The 21,540-nt window shown below is 37.1% G+C and overlaps 1 protein-coding gene across 5 annotated transcripts; it reads left to right on the top strand.

Annotated features, from left to right (window-relative positions):
- The first annotated feature begins 2,179 nt into the window (after positions 1-2,179).
- LOC121324697 (dihydropyrimidinase-related protein 1-like) lies at positions 2,180-21,179 on the top strand. 5 transcript variants are annotated; one of them, XM_041266828.1, is made up of 16 exons: positions 2,180-2,395; positions 6,099-6,187; positions 6,728-6,912; positions 8,306-8,470; positions 9,409-9,470; positions 10,452-10,532; positions 11,201-11,269; positions 11,802-11,922; positions 12,441-12,597; positions 15,293-15,434; positions 15,877-16,047; positions 17,104-17,283; positions 18,314-18,464; positions 18,993-19,019; positions 19,398-19,466; positions 20,249-21,179. In XM_041266828.1, exons 1-16 carry the CDS (start codon positions 2,348-2,350, stop codon positions 20,338-20,340), a joined length of 1,809 nt encoding a protein of 602 aa, XP_041122762.1. In that variant the 5' UTR covers positions 2,180-2,347; the 3' UTR covers positions 20,341-21,179. The 5 variants fall into 5 exon arrangements, with proteins under 5 accessions (XP_041122762.1, XP_041122755.1, XP_041122771.1 ...); XM_041266821.1 differs by having other exon boundaries at positions 18,311-18,464; XM_041266837.1 differs by lacking the exon at positions 19,398-19,466 and having other exon boundaries at positions 18,311-18,464.
- Positions 21,180-21,540: the final 361 nt, after the last annotated feature.

The raw sequence follows: 21,540 nt of genomic DNA, 5'->3' as shown, positions 1-21,540 counted from the left end.
AAAACATGCGAGAATGTGGCTGGAGCTCTAATTGAATGATTATTGATTAATTGGGCTCCAGCCACAGGGGATAAAAGCCAGGGGAGAGGCCGTGGCTGGAGGTGTGTTTTCTGTTTGGGCGTTTGCTTTGTGTTGGAGAATTTTGTGTTTGTGAAGAAAGAAGGCCTTTTTGTTTGTTTTATTGTTTGGTGTTGAAAGACCTGGAACTTGACCATTTATTTTGTAAGTTCACTTTGATTATTTATTTTGGAATCTCTTTTTGTTGGCCCTTGTGCCTGTTTATTTGATTATTTTATTTAATAGAGAACTTTATTTTTGAGTTTACATTGTCTCTGAGCCTCAGCCCTCTGTCATCCTGTCACAGGAAGGTTGTTTTTTTTTATTATTACTTGTGTAAGGCTATGCCTGTTTTTTTTTTTTGTTTTTTTTGGTGGCCAAGAGGCAGGCACTGTCTTTTAAGACAACCTAAAAATTATATTATAATCCAGACCTGTCAATGGAATGTGAAACAAGCAATGTGATTTGTCAAGCAAGGTTCCAGCTGTTCGTATAGTGGATGGTTATGGACAACTGGAGCCTTGTTACAAATTCAAAGTCACAGAATTTAAAGTACTGGTAGCCAGCTTGTTTACAGTTAAAGGTATACAGTAACTATACAACTGAGTGACCAATTATCAGCAATATATATACAGTGCTTTGCAAAAGTATTCAGACCCCTGACCAATTCTCTCATATTACTGAATTACAAATGGTACATTGAAATTTTGTTCTGTTCAATATTTTCTTTTAAAACACTTAAACTCAAAATCAATTATTGTAAGGTGACATTGGTTTTATGTTGGGAAATATTTTTAGGAAAAATAAAAAACTGAAATCTCTTGCTTGCATAAGTATTCAACCCCCACAAATTAATATTTGGTAGAGCCACCTTTCGCTGCAATAACAGCTTTTAGTCTTTTGGGGTAAGTATGTACCAGCTTTGCATACAGTGTCGGAGTGATTTTGGCCCATTCTTCTTGGCAGATTTGCTTCAGGTTGGTTGGACGATGCTTGTGGACCACAATTTTCAAATAGTGCCACAGATACTCAGTGGGATTGAGATCAGGACTTTGACTGGACCACTGTAGGACATTCACCTTTTTGTTCTTGAGCCACTCCAATGTTGCTTTGGCCTTGTTCTTGAGATCATTGTCCTGCTGAAAGGTAAATTTCCTCCCAAGCTTCAGTTTTTTAGCAGACTGAAGCAGATTCTCTTGCAGTATTTTCCTGTATTTTGCTCCATCCATTCTTCCTTCAATTGTAACAAGATGCCCAGTCCCTGCTGATGAGAAGCATCCCCACAGCATGATGCTGCCACCACCATACTGCACTGTAGGGATGGTGTGTCTTGAGGCATGGGCAGTGTTTGGTTTGCACCACACGTAGCGCTTTGAGTTTTGGCCAAAAAGCTCTATCTTGGTCTCATCTGACCACAAAACCTTTTCCCACATCGCAGCTGGGTATTGCAGTGTTATGCAGAGTCTTGATATGGTTGACTGGTGCACCATTACTCCACTCCCAGCCATTGAACTCTGTAGCTCCTTCAAAGTGATTGTTGGCCTTCAGCACCATGGATAGCAACTGTAAACCCGCTGACAATTTACAGAGGTTACTTACGAAGTTTAGATCCTGTTTTGGATCCTGTTCCAGTTTGGGATGCTGTTGGTTAGTTCTTATGTGACATTAATACATAACATGTTTTAGTGAGTTTTTTTTTTTTTTTTTTTTCTAATGCTGCTTTGGTGGTGCATTATTGGGTGCAGCATAGTGTCAAGCGCTGATACTGAAGGCATGCTGCAATAATTGCTGAGAGAAATGGGGCGATATAAAAGTACACCTGGAGCCTGAGATTACATGCTTAACACTGTTTATATTACTGTTAATAAAGGGTACCACACACAACATGCTGCGTCCATGTTGCCTCACAATGAAGCTAATAAATACATACTCAAATAAATACACATATAAGCAAATACATCAATAATGTTAATGACAAATATAGATTCCAGTAGTTTGTTCTCACTCTCACTGGGTGCCGTAGAAATGCTGCAAAAATCGTAGACAGGACTACTATGTAGAAAGCTAGCACAGCTGTTCGTGAATTGATGTGAAATGTTTGTTTGAACTATTCTTAGTGAAGAGGGCGCTGTAGCCTCTAGTATATAATTCTCTGTAGGGGAGTCACGTTCTACTTATTATTTGCAACATAAGGTGGCAGATTTATTGATCGCGTATTTGAGAGGTCGCTGACAAAATAATAAAAATACGTTTTAACTGATTTTGGGACTTTATTTGAACATTGGACATAATGTCAACGTCTGGTTATCAAGGCAAGAAGAGCTTCCCTCACATAACGGTAAGATACATTTTGATGTATACGTTCCTGTGGTTGTGTCTCTTACTTGGGTTAAATGTTTGTGCTGGCCTTAGTGGAAGCTTTCTGGTCAATAAACAATTACAGTAATACTTGTGTAAAATCTGAGATTAGATTCATAGTCAGAAAAGGAAGCAACTATGGGGGTAATGCACGCCAAGAGAGCTTATTGTGACGACGGCTGTTGATTGCATTTAAGAGAAAGCTGACATGTGTCAAAAGGAAATCGATTAATGTGTTCCAGGTTTCGAAAAAGACGCTATTATTTCTAAATGGTGTTAACGAAAACCGCGTTTCTGAAAGGTAACACTGGTTCACAATGCCTGCTTATATCTATATAAGCTGTTAAGGGTTCTTCTATTCTCGCTGTTATATATATAAATCACAGGCAATAACAAAATAACACACCCCAAAACATATTGTTGTTTCTGAGGTTCAAAATGCAATGACATACAAAATAAAATTGCAGTAACTAGAAACGTAAATAACTTAGATTTTCCTATTGAATTCAACATGAGGGTTTGAGTTGATAAAATACAGTGGACAAAAGATGGAGGGGGAAATACCCATAAGCAAATCTTATTCAATACCCTCGTATTTGTTCTTGAATATATATATATATATATATAGCACACAAGAAGGAGAAAGTGTAATTTAAAACAAATGAAAATATGCCAATGTTTTAGGCATCAATAAAAGAGTACTACAATATTTGAGCAATATGCACTACAATGGACAGAAATCGGTATAGCAAAGGCAACACCCAGCTCTTCTATAGAACAATGGTTCGTGCACAACACAATGCTTCGCTACACTGATAAATGAATCATGCACATTTCTTCAACCAGAAATAGATGTTTTCACGAGGACTGTCTTCAAGATAAGATTGTAACCTTGGTTAATGTTGAATCACTCATGCACTGTTGGAATGTGATCATACACGGCAACCCCTTTATTTACGGTTGGTCGCTCGATTTGGGATTATGGTTGTTGGAAGAAATGTTTATCAGTTTGTGAATGGGTATAAAGATAATTCATTAGCGGTTGAACCACGCCGCTCTATCCCACCCTTTGTTTAACGTTGTTCATTTGATTTGCATAGTATACGAATACATAGTATGAATAATTTATCTTGGCCCTGTTGTAACACTGTCAGTATTCTGTAGTGATAATATGGGATTGTTTCAACTAAATAAGGTTGCTATTCGAATATAAAAACCAAGTCACACCCTGTTGACTGTCTGCACAACATACTGTATCAACATGATTTGGATTTGCTTAAAGACATTTCACACCTAAAAGGCATAGAGACCACCAATATTCTATGAGTCGTGTTAGTGAATAGGAAATACCTTCAGACAGTTTCACTTAATGCAGGGTATTTGTGTGTGTGTGTGTGTTTTAAATGTAATTGTCTATTTTTTTTGTTTTCCTCTTACACCTGCATGGATATTGAAGTGATATAAGTTGTGCATATTTAGGTAACCATCAACCTGCACTTAACAGACTTATTGAAGTGTCTGTACATCTATCAACTAATACAAGTATATATTACAATGTTCTACAATGGATCAATGAAGATGTATGTATTTTTCTCCCAGACATTACTGTGTAAAACAACTATACTTACAGTGCACTGTTTTCATTAACCTGTCTTGATAAATTCTCTGAAACACCCTTTAAACAGTGATGGTGGTCCTCTATCACACACTAGGTGCAGAAACAGGAAAGCGCCATCCAAAGGCTTGACCTGTTGGGGCTATATAAGAACTTTTCTAAAACTGAATCACTGACAGATGCTTGCGGGCGTGACTGTAACCTTTTGTCTTAATTCTGTTCTTGTCAAAACCTTGAAATTTGCAGGCAGCATTCCTTCATGCTGAAAGCAAATTGTGAATTAGACTAGCGCAACATCCACATATTACAGTTGAGTAACTGACCTTGTTTGTTTTGTTTGATTATTGGATCTCTTTTCTACCTTTAGTTACAGCTTCATACAATATATCTGATAATACATGTTGAATTTCAATTTAATTTCATATTAACAGTGTTGATGCAACATGGACACAGCGTTTTTAATTTTACAAAATACAGAAAACAGGTGACAAAAGGATGGTTTTCCCTTCAACCAGGGTCAAAGAATGTGAAGGGTTAATATTAAAGGGCTGCTACATTTAGATCACTGGATTTAATCAATAGACCTTCATGAAAGCCAATCCAAATAAGTGGCTAATCTCACAGATTTTGATTAGAACTAATCGCGGACTACCTTGCCTACAATTGAAATTGCAGTAGAATGTATCCCAGATATTAACAAAGCGTACACAGCCTGAATTATAAACATGTGTACAAATATGAAACATGAAAATATTAATGATATTCAGAAGTAAATAAGAACAGAGGTTTTCCTAATACAACGTATCCATGTGAAATTGGATCAGCAAGCAGCCATGTTTATTCATCCAGGTCTCAAAGCCTGTGGAGCAGGTTGAGCCATGCAACCATCAGGAATAAATTGCAGCCTTTTAAGGACTGTGTGAATAAGAGCTGTAATTAAAAAAGCATCAGGAGTGACAGGAAGTAGTAGAACATAATCTGGGTGAAAAGAACTAGGTCACCAGCTGGATAATGATAGCATAATTCCTGAAGTAATTGAGATTCCGGAACATCCCACAAAAGATTCCAGGAACTTAATGCATTCTAGTCATATTGTATCCTGCCATTGCTCGGGTTTATTTTGCTGGTATACGGTACTACTAGTGCCTGTCTCATAACATCATGAACTTCGTTTTCTTTGGAACGCCTTGCCGTGGGCACAGTTTGCGTGATTGTGGTCATGATACCCATAGCATGGTTACACTAGCACCTTCATTCTCAACTGTGGCCCCTGATTATAAAGGGGGAGCACAGTATCTTCTAGATTTAATACTTCTTTATCCAGAACTTAGCTACTGTACCATGGCCTCTGTATTTTTACTTAGTTTTTTGCTACTTTTATAAACACAGCAAATGAATTGGTGTAATCAATACACTGTGTTTACACTATCAAATTGACTGTATGGTCTGGGTTGTACTTGTTGGATCTAATAGGTGAAAAGACAGAAACTGATTTTTTTGTGCAACGTCACTGAGGCGGTCAATGTGGGCTACTGGTAGCCATGGAGACAGCATTACCAGAATAAGGATGAGCAAAGTACTTTCTCTGGTTATAAGAAAAAAAACAAAACATTTCAACAATCATGCAGAACTACAGGCAAAAAACAATAAGGCAAAGTAAAAAGAAAACTGTCAAAAAGTAATTTAAAGGTACTTGCTACTTTTTTTTATTTTTAGAAAATAAATAATTTAGATAAACTTTAATTACAGTAGAAGGCAAATTGGCTGAAACAGTCAAAATCTGAAGTCTGCTTTACTGAACACAATATTTAATTTGCCAGTAGCAGGTCACTTCATTCATCAGGTGCTTTATAAGCTAATATACGTTGATTTCTCCACATATCTTGAAGTAATAGCTACACATAACAGAAGTACAGCATTTTCTATTAGTCAGGTATACAGTAGATCATATATATTTACTGGTGTAATTCCTTCAGAGACAGGACTAACCCAAGCACTAGTAATAGAGTGTTTAATTCATGGGCCTCTGGTTAGATAACTGCCTACCACATTTCTTTTTGCTTTCCAGAGTGACCGATTGCTTATCAAAGGAGGTAAAATAATCAATGATGATCGATCCTTCTATGCAGATATCTATTTGGAAGATGGGTTGATAAAGTAAGTTCTCAGCTATTTGTAGCTCAGTGATTTGATGATGATGATACAGGATATGCATCTTGTAAGCGCCATGTCTGGAAGACATTTACTATTTAATCTGTTTAAAAGTTGAACATGTTGTAAAATGAATTGCTTGCATAATGTAGATACAGTTTAGGGGTGAAGAAAAAAAATGCGTATTTCAACATTTTAATTATAAGTTTATAAATCACTCTTAGGCTGGGACCAAATCAAAACTTTGACAACCCGCTAATCGCACTTAACAAAACTGTATTTAATAGCGTTTCCTTTTTTTGTAAGTATTTTGTTTCTTCTACTCATAAAAAGAAAACACTATTAAATACAGTTTTGTTATGTGCGATTAGTGGATTCTCAAAGTTTTGATTTGGTCCCAGTCTTAATTTTAAACCTTCCGAGAATGCTGAAAAAAAAAATCCAGTGTTGAAATATTCAATATAAAAATCACAGACAGCATCTATTAAATTAGAAGTTGAAACTGGACAAAGTAATGCTAACTGCTATATCATATTTCCCCTCCAGGCAAATAGGGGAGAACCTGATTGTCCCAGGTGGAGTGAAGACCATAGAGGCCAATGGGCGGATGGTGATCCCAGGTGGGATCGATGTGAACACTTACTTGCAGAAGCCATACCATGGAACAACAACTGTGGACGACTTTTATCAAGGGACCATGGCAGCACTGGCAGGAGGAACCACCATGATCAGTAAGATTAGAACAGTGTGCCTGATTCACAAATAATACAATTTAAAAGAAATGGCCCAGGGGGGAATATATATAAATCACATGCTTGCATATTGACATAAACAACATAACTCGACTGAGCAAAACAGAACAGTAAAAAGTTGAAATGCAAACGCAAAGCAGATTTTTACTTACAAAATTGATAAAAGCGAGTTTTGAAAATCAGATCTTCAGACAAATTTCAACACCTCTCAATGTATTGGCTTCCTCTAATCTCTGTTATTATTACATTAGACTCATTTGTTTTATATTAAAATTATCAAGGCAAATATTTATTATATAATTTCCATTAAATGTGTATGAAGTGTCTGAGAGACAGTTGGACACCTGAATTCCTTAGTAACCAGCTGGACCCTAGCAACAGGACACCATGAAGGATTTTACAGTTTCAAACAGCAAAGCTTTTTTCTTTTTTTTTTTTTTTATTGCTTTACAGTGCCTCTGTTATTTGGCTATTTGTTTGATTGTAAATAGCATTGTTATTTCATTATTACAGTGTTTAGGAAAAACTAAGGTTTTACAGTATATTGTGTGACTCAATATCAGAGGCATTTTAGGATTAATATGTTGTTTTGGGTGACTGACTACATCTTTGCAAAAACAGTGTTTTTAATCACTTTTTAAGAAAGGTATTGATGTGTTGTTCCATCCTGTGTAGTCAGACAAAATGAATTGTGACACTTTGAGGCCACTGCCCCCATATACAGAATACCTGCCACTAGTATCTAATGGGTTCTCAATGTAGAGACTCTTTACATTTCTTGAATAACTTCTCATAATGTGTAGTGTTTGAGAGAGACTGGTTTCTGCTGTTAATTCAAAAACAATTTCTGTGTATTATTATTTTAACTATTAATTACACTACTAAATCTGAGTAGTTTATACAGAAGAACAGTATAGCAGTCATTGCACATTGAATTTGTCACTTTCTCTGAATTTAACCTATAATGATATAATAATAATAATATTGTGGCTAAACTTTTTTCTTCTTGTCTCTTGCACATCAAGTACGTAATAGCTGTGCAAGAGTGATGCTCTGATTTACTTTGTGCTTTCATGTACAGTAAATTAGTTGAATGAGCGATTGAGTCCAATGAGCAAAGGCCTAATTAATTTATGTAGCATAATTTAAAACTAATTTTGTACAGTGGTTAATTTTGTACAGATGCTCACTTGGGTTTTAGATTTTAGGTTCTGTCTCCCTCAGCTGATGTCAAATAAGTACACAAATGCTTGGCCCAGGTAATCCCTTATCTTAAAAACGGTGCTGTTTGAAAAGCCTTGTGAAGTTGGGGGGATACAGTGGTTGTTACATCATTACAGGCTAACACAGACTTTGTTGTTGTTATTTTTAGTTGATCATGTTGTCCCAGAGCCTGGAGGGAGTCTGCTGGCTGCCTTTGAGAAGTGGCACGAAGCCGCAGACAAGAAATCGTGCTGTGACTACTCCCTCCACGTGGACATCACCCAGTGGCATGAGGGGGTCAAGGAGGAGCTGGAGATCCTTGTGCAAGATAAAGGTTAGTACACTGGGAAGCTTATGGCATCAAGTCATGTGAAATGAGACATTCAGTGAGTTTAAATGCAAGAAGTGTTCTGGAAACAAGAGTATTTGGAATACAGATATTTAGGATGCATATTATTAACCCCTGGGAATTAAGCATGCCAAAGAGTACGATATACCTCACCTCACCTCTGCTTCTTCAACAGCACAAATCACATAAACCAACTGAGAAATCCATTTGATGTAACACCTTGTGGAAAATGTACCTGTGACATATTGGGGTCAAGTGATATTTCTGCTGATTCTCCTACTGTGACTCTGCTGTTATGAACCTTAGAAAAATTCAATTTCATATACCGTATTGATAATACTTCAAAACCCTAATAATTTGAAAGAAGAGCATAATGCTCTACACTATCTTGAAATATCTACAAATATAAATTCCAGTATAATGTAGTTTTAAATGCTCAAATAAATGTTTTTGAACAGTTAAATACTTGTTGTTAGGTAGGAGCAGTTTGCAGACAATGTAAATAAAAAACAAACCACAAATACCAAATGCAAGGAAGCCCTGTTATCCCGTTACATCCATCAATCTTCATTATGATATAAATGACTGAAATGATATGATGGCCTTGACAAGTCAATAAGACAACTTTATAATACATCGGTTGACAGCTAGCGTACGAGTCTGTGTTGTCTATAATCGTGAAGAGGTTCAGAGAGTTACCTGGCTGAGCCATTGCTTTGTTTCTGTGATGTCATTTACATTGGTTGATTTTTACCATTTCCATTAATAGTAATGAAAAAAAAATAGTTAATTGGCAATCAGCATTGTTCTACAAAGGTCCCAACACCAGATTAAACTGTACATGAATATTTGTACATTTGAGTTGAGAATTAAAAGACAAATGTTGATTAAGTGTTCAGACAGTTTTGTTTTCCTTTGAACAGGTGTCACCTCCTTCCAGGTTTATATGGCATATAAAGATGTGTTTCAGATGACAGACAGTCAGGTAAGGAGTAATGTTTAAGAAACATATCTTTAAACATGTGAGCCTTTTACATTCAATGAAGAGGCTTCTTGAATTTTCGCTTGTGGCAACACTCCAGTTGAACGCATTGTGTTTAAATAAGGTAACCCTCAGGCTGTATACATACAGTATGTATAAGTGGTTTACCGGTGTACTTCTCAATTATTGCAGGACATTGTTTAGTTTAAGTGGTGACCCCAATAGGTCAAATGTGAGCTCTCTCCTCCTGGGTTCTATATCTTTATCTCAGTCTTTCAATCTTTATTACGTATATAGTGCCTTTCGCGATAAATTGCCTCAAAGTGCTTTACAGATAAACGTAACAAAAATGAATAACATACAAAGCAAGTAAAATATGTTCACTGCTTAAATGCAATTGGCTGGAAGGCAGGATTGGGGATCATCCACTAATGCTTAGTTGTCCTGTGCTAGTGGGTTTGACATTTCGAATTGGAGAGATAAAAGGAGCCTGATTGGACATCCATTTGAGACAACAGAGCTTCAAAATCTTCTCCCAAGATCTAACTTAAAAAATAAATAAATAAATAAATAAGTCTCATTGCTTAATAGTCTGAACGAGAATCCAGATGGATTAAACAAGAAAAGCAAAGAGGGAGAATTCTGGGTATGTGGAACAGCAGAGTCCAGGCCTCGGAGGAACCAATGGAATGATGTGCAGTTGCTTGTAGCTCAGGTGGTATGGAAGTTGGTGATTGGTGTTTAGAAGCAGAACGGAGAGCTGCAGAGTAGTGTTAATAGTGGACAGTAGCCGAGTAAGAAGGTCTAGCAGCCAAGATAACTCTAGGAAGCTGCACGCTATATTATTCATTGGCTAAACTACTACAAATTCACACACCTGTGAGGCTCAACTGTTCTATTCAGTAACACTAACAACACATCATAAAGGCTTTGTTACATGATAGAGTACGCTGCAGTTTATAGTGCTTGTTTTTTCTTTGCTAGCTTTATGAAGCTTTCACTTTCCTGAAGGGCCTTGGTGCTGTGGTGCAGGTGCATGCTGAGAATGGAGACTTGATTGCTCAGGTAAGGAAATGAATGAAACTGTGCATCACTCTTAATTGAGTCACCCCGGGAGTACAATGGAGAACAGTTTTATGGTTAAGTACCACTGTGCTTATGCAGTTCATTCAATCCGGTAGTATTTATATATACACCTAATCACAGTTCCTTAAAGCACCTTCCTAAAGTTTGAAATGGCCAATTGGGTGCATCCTGCACGCCACGCAGAGTGGCTTTACCGGGTGCGCCACTCGGGAGCCCCCTTTCTGTTCTATTTTAAAACCAAACCAAAAAAAAACAACTTAAACCTATTTGTGCCTCATACTCTTACTGCTGCTGATGGAACAAACGTATAGAGGAGCAACAATAAAATACAAATGAATAGATACTAAGAAAGAAGGCACTGCTGTATATTGTTCAGCAGAATTTTTGTTGCACCATTGCTTGATATACTGTGAAAAATAGTATTTTCCATGTCCCTGCAACCATTGTCTTTCCCAACATGTCAGTAGTTCTGGACCTTTATTTCCTATTCCTGCTATTTAGCTCCTTTTAGATAATACCTTAAAATAACACAAACATCCAAAACAAGCTAATCACAGTTATTTTGAAAGAGTTTTTTTTTTTTTCGTACCTGTGTTCAGTGATAATCTGCTGTCAATTTTACAAAGGTGAATTCTTACCTCCCGTAGGAACAAAATAAGATACTCAGCATGGGAATAACAGGACCTGAAGGACATGCTCTGAGCAGACCTGAAGAGGTAAGGGATTTGGAAATAGCAAAAGCGGCACATTCGCTACAATCCAAGACTCTGGTAATCTCTCTATATAAGAAGCAACAGGGTTGAAGTAAAATCAGAATAAAGTTGTATGTCTGTCACTGATTTTCCTTAAAAGTAGCAATTAAAAAAACCTAAGATATAATGCATTTATTTTGTAATGTATATGGTAATAAACTTTATACCACCATTTAAAATTGATGAAAAGAGGTAAAGCATTCAGAGCTATGTACCACGAATATTTACTCAATTTTCTCTTAAGAGTAATCTTGCGCTTTGCATGCTGAAGTGGCTATTTCTGTGCGCCTGAAGTAGCTCCATTATTGGTAATTAGCAGTTTAGACTAATTTGTTTGAACAGAGTTGAAGGATCCTTTTAAATTTGAAAAGCCAGTTTAGCAGTAAAAAGGAGCAGACAGAACAGGTCTCCACGTCTCTTTGGTGTACTAACATGGTAATGGCGGCAAGATGAGACACATTCAGGGAAAGTGCAATTGCATGTCTTTGTCTTGCAGTTGGAGTCTGAGGCAGTTTTCCGTGCGATCATGATAGGCAACCGAATCAACTGCCCAGTGTACATCACCAAGGTGATGAGCAAGAGTGCTGCTGACATCATTGCGCAGGCGAGGAAGAAGGGTGAGTTCTGTGAGTCTATCGTTATGGTGAAGCTGTGTCTGTACACACTGGTCTGCACATAATTTGACACCCCCCCATTTGAAAATTGTTAAATAAATGTTAAATTATTGTGTGTCTGGGTTCTGCTATGCATGTGTGACTAGGCAAATAGCATTGGATGCAATAAATAGGGCCTTAGTAAATTGTGAAAGTCCTAAGTCCTCTGGAGCATTTAATCGTGGTTCAGTTAGTGAATTTTGGTGGCAATACGTTCTGTGGGTCATAGATCAGCTCCTAGTTCCCATGAGTCATAGACAAAAATCTCCCTATTTGGGTTTCATTTGTAGAGCTGTCAAGGATTGGAATAGTCATATTACCTCTTCTCATATTGCCTTGCCTTTTGGATACAGGATTTCAGCTTACAGTGCCATCAATCCAGAATTGTATTCACCATAAAAAAAAAAAAAAAAAAACACGTATTGGTACTGTTTTTTTTTTTTTTTTTTTTTTTTTTTTTTTTTTTTAACTCAAAACAATAGGAGCTATTGCTTTTGGAGAGCCACTGACTGCCAGTCTTGGAACAGATGGGACGCACTATTGGAGTAAAAACTGGTCGAAGGCGGCGGCCTTTGTGACATCACCGCCATTGAGCCCTGACCCTACTACACCTGACCACCTCAACATGCTCTTGGCTTGGTATGACATTGCACTGTAAATGCAATAAGAAAAAGGTTTATTAACCTGTGAGGTTCTAGACTTATGATATTGGATACTGAATGGCTTGATTTACTACTTTTGTAAAGTGCTCTGGGATGATAGAACATGAATGATTCCAGATACAGTAAGTGTAACTGGTATGGTATTTACAGAGATATTTCTGTAACAGGGCATAATCTGGGCGCAAATCCATTAATCATTTGTTTCAAGCACTTTGGATCGGAGCCAAGTTGGTACCGAGTACACAATCTGTAAGATTAATGGAGCCCTGATGAACAACCCTGCCATTTTCAAGAAGGGACACATTTACTTTCTCCTCTGGAAAGCTGATATAATTATCCTTTACAAATGCAACAAACAAGATTTTGCCATTGAAACATCCAGTAATACTTGTGATTATGGCAGATGTTGTGAACAATTTACAACTATTAATACTAATAATTACTGACAATCAATAGTTAAAATGGGTTGACCTATAAAAATAAAGTATATACACTACCGGTCAAAAGTTTTAGAACACCTCCAGTTTTTATTGAAATTTACGCAGTTTAATGTCTCAATGTACTCTGAAATTAAAGCATAGAACAAACAATTGGAGATAAAAAAGAAATCATGGAATTGTTTTGTTTAACAAAATTTATTCTAAATTTTTGACTCATCAAAGTAGCCACCTTTTGCAGATATAACAGCCGAACACACTTGTGGCATTCTTTCTACAATGGAAATCAAATATTGTTCAGAAAGTTCTTCCCAACACTGTTGCAGAAGTTCCCACAAATGTGTTGCACTTGTAGGTTGCTTTGCTTTCACCCTTCTGCCCAGTTCATCCCAAACCAGCTTGATGGGGTTTAAGTCTGGAGACTGTGCTGGCCATTCCATGATTTGAAGCCTACCTACCTACCGTCTTGTTCTTTTCTTCTAAGGTAGTTCTGACATAGCCTGGAGGTATGTTTTGGGTCATTATCTTGCTGTAGTATGAACCCCTGACCAACTAGGTGTGTACCAGAGGGTATTGCATGGTGCTGCAAAATGCTGTGGTAGCCGTTTTGGTTCAGGGTGCATGATGAACCAAAGATTTCAAGTTTTGATTCATCGGTCCCTAAGACTTTCTTCCAGTCTTCAGTAGTCCAATGGCAGTGCTTCATGGCCCAGGTAAGCCTCTTTTTCTTATTTTGCCATCTTATCAATGGCTTTCTTACTGCCATTCGACCTGTCAAACCTGCAGCTCAAAGTCTTCTCTTCACAGTTGAAACTGAGACTTGCTTACTTCGACTAGTGTTAAGCTGTGCTTGAAGCTGTTGTCCTGTGAGCCACCTATCACGCAAGCTGTTGTCTCTCAGAAACTTGTCTTCTGATTTTGTTGTGGCTTTGGGTCTGCCAGACCTCATCCTGTCAGAGTTTCCTCTAGTTTCCAAGTACCTTTTGATGTTGTAGGAAACTGTACTCACAGACACCTTGGCTTTCTTTACAATTTCTCTAAAGGAAAGACCTACACTTTTAAGGGTTATAATGGTCCGTCTGTTTTCCTTTGTTAATTGCCTTTTTTTTGCCATTATGATAGCAATATGCTACTTCCTGCAGTACAATACTGTCCAAATAATGCTTAAGAGGGTGTAGTAACACAGTCTGTTCCAACACTGCTTTTATACAGACAGAAGGTTTGTAAGTAATCAACAACAGTTGGGACACCTGTAGGAATTGTTAGCATCAACTTTCAAGGCTTAATTTACTTCCATTGCTGCAGAACAGTTGTAAGTTGTTAACTCATTACTTGTTCCCTGAAAAAGGACTTTTTGTATAACTCTGAAATGTACATTATTTTTCAGCTTTTGGTAACCTAAACTTTTTTTTTAACCTCTGGCAGTTTACTGCTTACATTTGTACCATTTCAGGTTATTCACTGGACTTGAACTGCTTAAATTTCAATAAAAACTGGAAAAATGGGGGTGGTCTAAAACTTTTGACTGGTAGTGTACATCCTGTTTTTATTTTGGCTTAATTTTGAAATGAGTAATATCCATAGATCACATGCCACTGGATTCCACTGGATGCTGAAAGGTGAACTTCCATCCCAGTTTTACCTTTCTTGCAGTGGGCAGCAGGTTTTCCTCAAGGACTTCTCTGTACTTTGCTCCATTCATTGTCCCTTCTATCCTGACAAGTGCCCCCGTCCCTGCTGATGAGAAACATCCCCATAATATGATGCTGCTACCACCATGCTTCACAGTAGGGATGGTGTTCTTTGGGTGATAAACTGTGTTGGGTTTGCACCAAACATAACGCTTTGCATTTAAGCCAAAAAGTTCCATTTTAGTTTCATCAGACCACAAAACTTTTTGTCACATGGCTATAGAATCTCTTGAGTGTTTTTTTTTGCATACTTCAAACGGGATTCAAGGTGGGCTTTCTTCAGTAATGGCTTCCTTCTTGCCACCCTACCATACAGGCCAGATTTGTGGAGTGCTTAGGATGTTGTTGTCTCATGCACACTTAGACCAGTCTTGGCCATAATAGCTTGTAGCTCTTGCAAAGTTGCCATTGGAGTGTAGACTTTCTATGGGCACTATAACTAATTAAAACATTAACATGGCAAGTCAGGGCCGCTTATACTGAGCTGTGCCATTTTAGAACTCAACTCTTTTTACCAAGTTCTTTTTACTGTTCTTTTTCCTAGTGGGGATCTGCAGGTGACAGGCAGTGCACACTGTGCCTACAGCACTGCCCAGAAAGCCATTGGAAAAGACAACTTCACTCTAATTCCAGAGGGGACCAATGGGATTGAGGAGAGGATGTCTATCGTCTGGGACAAAGCAGTAGTGAGAACCGTTTCACATTCTGTCGCTAATTAACTACTGTAACAAACTGCTGTGTGCTTCATGCCATTGTGGCATTAATGATTGCTGTCTGGTTTCACAGTTTGGACTAACCCTCACTGTTTTTGAAGTTCTGAATTACAATGAAGAACACACAATTCCCACATGCACATTTTTAACTTTCAAAACTCCAAAATCAGAGTGCTACTAAAAAAGACACTTGGTTATAAATAAAAAACAGGCAAATGTTTGGGGTTTTTTTGTGTTACCTTATGCTAGTCAACATGTTTTTTTATTAATCATTTATGACTTGTTTAAGGATATATTCAACTCCCAAACCTGGGCTTGGGGAATATAATGGGTGGATGATTTTGTCTTCCACGTTAAAAGTAATAAAAAAGTTTCTTGAAATCCACGGACGAATCCATGATCCCTTTTTTTTCAGACTGCAGGTAAAATGGATGAAAATCAGTTTGTAGCTGTGACCAGCACCAACGCTGCCAAAATCTTTAACATGTACCCCAGGAAAGGACGGATAGCAGTGGGGTCAGATGCTGATATTGTCATCTGGGATCCAGACAAGATAAAGACCATTTCAGCCAAAATGCAAAATTCAGTAAGCAAATTTTACTGTGCTAAGGTTACTATTAGTTTGGAAAGCCAAAGGTAGATTTTGTTCAAAGGAAGAAAAAACTAGGTTTATTGATGTTGTTTTTTTTTAATAAATACAAGACAAGAAAGATAAGTGACAATAACACTGTTTACAGTCAGGCAAAGTGTCCGCAAGTATGACCATGAGTTCTGTACAATCTTGATCTCTACATACTCTTCCATTAAGACCTTGTTCTCGATAGAAGAGACTGCTGATTCCACTAGCTAGGTCTGACTTCACAGTTTACGAAAAATGTTTCTTTTAAGCATTTGCTTGAATTAAAATCAGGCTTGCCTGATTCACTTACATAAAAAAGAAAAATCTAACCTGCTTGTCAGTTGTTTCATATACCTTTTTGTTTGTCAGAAATAATAAAGCCTATATTTTTTAAAAGAACCTTTCACACCCCTGGCAACCTAACTGGTGGCACTGTTTTGACACTGAAGCAATGCAATAAAAATAGGATTTCGTATCCTATTTTTGCGAATATGCCATGCAACAGATAGGGGAGGAACAATCACAGCTCTCAATCCAGGAATGTGTTGTACCAGGAAAAAATGAAGTGTTGTTTTGCCGCACAAGAAATCTAATTGTGTCCGGTGTGTGGCAGCCTTTACTCCAACTGAGGAGGCTGTGTGGTCCAGTGGTCCCCAGCTCAGCCACTGACTCACTGTGTGACCCTGAGCAAGTCACTTAACCTCCTTGTGCTCTGTCTTTCAGGTGAGACATTGTTATAAGTGACTCTGCAGCTGATGCACAGTTCACACACATAGTCTTGTATCTTGTAAAGTGCTTTGTGATGGTGGTCCACTATAAATTATTATTATTATTATTATTATTATTATTATTATTATTATTATTATTATTATCCCTAATAGACAGAACCTCAGGATTAACTAATTTCTTCATTAGCACTTCAAAACTGACGATAAAGGGCCTAAATTAGATTTCCAGCATTAAAAGATTATAATACCTGTGCCTTGTTCAACAAAGACTCTTTCTTCCCTTAATTCTTTCAAGGCTCTCGAATACAACATTTTTGAAGGAATGGAGTGCCGCGGGGTCCCCTTGGTGGTTATCTGTCAGGGGAAGATCGTGTTTGAAGATGGCAAATTGCACGTTCTCCAGGGAATGGGGCGCTTCATTCCCCGGAAGCCTTTCCCTGAATATGTCTACCAACGCATCAAGACCAGGAACAAGGTAATGCAATTCCACACACAGATCTGATAACTCCATTGTTCGCCCTTCATTCATTTATGAAATAGGTTTTTCTACAATGTCTTTTTTTAAATTGCTTTTTTTGTAATCCTCAATTGACTATAAATCTACAGTAGGTTTTGTTCATTTACCTTCAAAATTTGAAATCATATTGTTGTCCAGTGGTTAAAGAAACAGGCTTGTAAGTAGAAGATCCCTGGTTCAAATCCCAGCTCAGTCATTGACTCATTGTGTCACCCTGAGCAAGTCAATTAACCTCCTTGTGCTCCGTCTTTCAGGTGAGACATTGTTGTAAGTGACTCTGTAGCTGATGCATAGTTCACACACCCTAGTCTTGTATCTTGTAAAACGCTTTGTGATGGTGGTCCACTATGAAAGGAGCTATATAATGATTATTATTATATTTATTTGATATATGTACAGCTATGGCCACATGTTTTGCATCACCCTATAGAATAAACACATTTTGCTTGATAAAATCAAATGAAAACTGCTGAATAATGCTAAGTTAACAGAATGAATTGCATACCGCTTTGTAGTTTTCCATATACTTAATGAAAAAATGACATAAATGTAAAAATGTGACATTTCAAAATCTAATATGGACTACTGTACTACTATTATGGGTTCCGGTAGCCTTTTGCGATATCATTTAGCAGTTTATTTGATTACACAATATTAAATAAAATATCTAAATTATGTTCCCATATATTTTTTTGTAATTATGTCTCAATCCTAAAATTCTAGGTGATGCAAAACTTTAAAGATTTTTTGGGGTCCTGAAAGCCAAATCATTCTTCTTAGTCAAACTTTGTTTGTGGTGCCACTTCAGTACAAATGACCAGGCTTAACCACCTCAATCTACTCATTTAAAACACCAGATACATGTGCCCTTCCTCCTAACAGAGCTCGTGTTTTGCACGGGCCTGTATTGATTCTATCACTTTTCTGTAAGCAGCCTACAATATGAGGAATACTGTGTAATAAAGGCTTGATTTTGTATCTCAAGAAGATGGAGATACTTGGAGTCTCCAGAGGCATGTACGATGGGCCTGTGTATGATGTTCCTGCCACTCCCAAATATATCACACCTTCACCATCTCCTGCCAAGAACCAGCCTCCACCTATCAGGAACCTTCACCAGTCCAACTTCAGCCTGTCAGGTACTATCTAGCTCTACTGGATACACAGGCAGCACTCTAGGCCCACAATAACAAGTATAAATTCTACCTGGTTATATTCCATTTGGCTGCACCCTAGCATGGTGTGCGTGTGTGTGTCTTTGTGGTGTTTGAAGTGCTGTGCTGTCCTTCAAATGAGATGTTGTACCATGTCATGTGAGCTTAATGGAGGGTTAATATCCAATGGCATGTGTTTAAGACAAGTATAGGTGCTTACTTATTTTGGCTAAACTTTAAATAGCGTCCCCCCCCCCCCCCCCCGAAAATATGGAAAAAATAATAAAATATGACCACACTGTTAATGCAGTGTATCTCTTTAGAATATAAACAAATTATAAGTACTTTTTTTTTAATTACTTTTTTTTAAATTGAAATGATCAATCTATTTTCATACCAATAAACAGTTTAGTGATACAATGTAATAACGAGCATAACTAATATTATCCATTGCTGCAAAGGCATTAGCTCACAAATTCTTTTGACATAAAATCTCTCTCTCTCTCTCTGTAGGAGAAACACCTTTGTCTGCCATTCCCTGTAAGTTCTCTGCATTCTGCTTTAAATTAAATGACTTAATTTATTTGTTGGTTACTGGGTTTTTAAACCCCAAAACCTTCTCAGAAACACCCCATCAATGTTGCAGAGTGGAGCTGTTTTATTTAGTGTCCAGTAGGTGGTCAGGGAGTATATAAATTTGGTCATGTTTAATACTGCTTTACTTTGACTTTCCTAACCTGAAACCACAGATCACCAGCTGCAGGATAACTCCATGAAGAAATGCTGTGAAAATGACATGTATATATTCAGCAGCATCGCTCACACACATGTGCATAATAAACAAATGATACCATTTATATTCTAATCATGTTTTATGCAGGTTAGCCCTCTCATATGCAACGTCTTATATATTTCCAGGGGCAGCTTCTCGGCAGTTGGAAGGGTGCAATAATACAAACAAACATTACAAGCACACAACAATAATAGGTTTGTGAGGTTAACAATAATTGTAAAAATATCCTTTGTATATTAAAGTTCCTAATAATAGATGCCCATTGTAGCCATGACGTGAGTGGGTATATTTAATTGATCTAAACAGTGGTGGATCTACATGTTGCCACTCTGCATCATTCAAATATAACCCTTTGTGCATTCATGTTATGGAAACCAACATCTCTAACACTGCATGTGTGTCTCTTTTTAATGTTTTTCTTTTCTATGTCAATAATTTTAATGTTTTTTTTTTTTTTTTTTTTGTTAACATCTGCCACTGTTCATATCAATTGAATAGAATGCTTGACTGTTTTATAAAAAGCCCCCTCCTTCCCTGTTAACTCATACCTTAAACATCTTTCTAAATGTGATATACATTGGGCTTATCCACTAAAAGTCTACAAAAAAGCATGCTGTCTGGCATAATGAACCTAAATTAATTTCTTAGTCACCAAAATTTACTGTGCCTGTTGAATAGCAAGTCTCCAGCCATTGTGTCATTTCCCTTCCAAATGCTATACTGTTTCATTCGTTTCTGGAATGAGGAAATAAAAGCACAATGGTTAGAATTTTCATTGTGCTCAATAATCTGAAACCAATATATATATATATGAGCAAAATAGAAAATGTTACAGTACTGTTCTGTATGAAAGCCCAAACTGGGATTTAACTGGTGCACATCCTATTAAAAGGAACTTTACAGTATTGAAATTCTGTTTCTGTCAAATCGCTGTTTAGTTCATGTTTATTGTGCCGACTCCACACTCTGCTTCCAGGTACCCAGGTTGATGACAACATTCCAAGGCGTTCTGGGCATCGCATTGTGAATCCCCCTGGTGGCCGCTCCAACATTACCAGCCTTGGCTGAACCCTTGAACTTGAAGATTGTGACATCACAATGGATCATTGAGGGAGATTGTTCAGTTACTCTGTACTGTATATCAGTGTTCTTGAGTCCTCGGAGTCTTTGTATTACTGCGGAAAATGAAGTTGCTGTTTGTCTAATAGGATCAGGAAATGTCATTTCTTGAATTGATTGCCTCACCCTTGTGCTGTACTTCTTACCATAATCACCTCAACAATGGTGCTTCCATTACCCTTTCAGTAAAATTAGATAGACAGATAGATATAGTTTTGTAACTAGAAATTCGTTCTTTGCCCTTTTTAATGTGGTTGGTTAGTTAGTTGCATGTAGTAAAACATTTTGTGGATAGAATTTTTTTTTGCCAAGAATCCTCCAATTTAAAACACACTTGGTAGAGTAAAATACCACTAAACACATGCATAGGTCTGCAACACAAGGCTTCTTACAGGTGTCCTTTTAAAAAAAGTGCTAGTTTCGATAGGTATAATATTCAGTGTTAGTGACTGCATCCAAGATCAGTAAGGATGCAATTTAAAAGTTATGACAGCCATATGCAAAATATAGTTTAGCATTGTAAGTGAATGGAAAAACAAAATAGCATATCAAATCAGTGTTTATTTCTAGCAAAGTAACACACACTGTATTGTAATTTAACAAGATGGTACAACAGCAAGTAACATTTGTACCTGTGTAATACCTGCATGAAATCAGAACCCAGCCAAATATTCCTTTCAGGTTTTTTTACTGATTATTTCTCATATCACCTACATTTTACATGTTTAATTGCTGTTGTCTGGTGATTTAACAATTAAAACTCAAACTGTGAAATAAACCATGAAAAATAAAAACAGTACGCAGTCTAGCCATTGTTTTAATTATTGAATTGTTTATTTGTGCAAATTGGCAGCAGTACCAAGCTTTGATTTACATACATGATTTGCAGGAATACATCAGTAAAAACAAGTACAGACAAAATCTACTGAAATGCAAATGCAATATATATATATATATATATATATATATATATATATATATATATATATATATATATATATATATATATATATATAATACAATTTGTAAACACTCAACTTTAAATTTCAAATTGAAAAACTTTTGTCGTTAATTGCTCGTTAAACACAGTGGTTGTGTTGTGAGATATATTTTCAAAACACCTGTGGTGTTAACCGGTATGCAACAGCT

This window comes from Polyodon spathula, chromosome 1 (genome assembly GCF_017654505.1).
Source record: "Polyodon spathula isolate WHYD16114869_AA chromosome 1, ASM1765450v1, whole genome shotgun sequence".
Lineage (NCBI taxonomy): Eukaryota > Metazoa > Chordata > Actinopteri > Acipenseriformes > Polyodontidae > Polyodon > Polyodon spathula.
The sequence above is the reverse complement of the archived record's forward strand: the minus strand, read 5'-3'. Positions and strand labels throughout refer to the sequence as shown.

What these genes read in the sequence shown, in the direction of transcription:
- LOC121324697 (XM_041266821.1), top strand. Translation starts at nt 2,348, where the DNA reads ATGTCAACGTCTGGTTATCAAGGCAAGAAGAGCTTCCCTCACATAACG. An exon ending in TTGGAAGATGGGTTGATAAA is followed by an intron (nt 6,188 to 6,727) that starts GTAAGTTCTCAG and finishes TTTCCCCTCCAG; the next exon opens with GCAAATAGGGGAGAACCTGA. An exon ending in AGGAGGAACCACCATGATCA is followed by an intron (nt 6,913 to 8,305) that starts GTAAGATTAGAA and finishes TGTTATTTTTAG; the next exon opens with TTGATCATGTTGTCCCAGAG.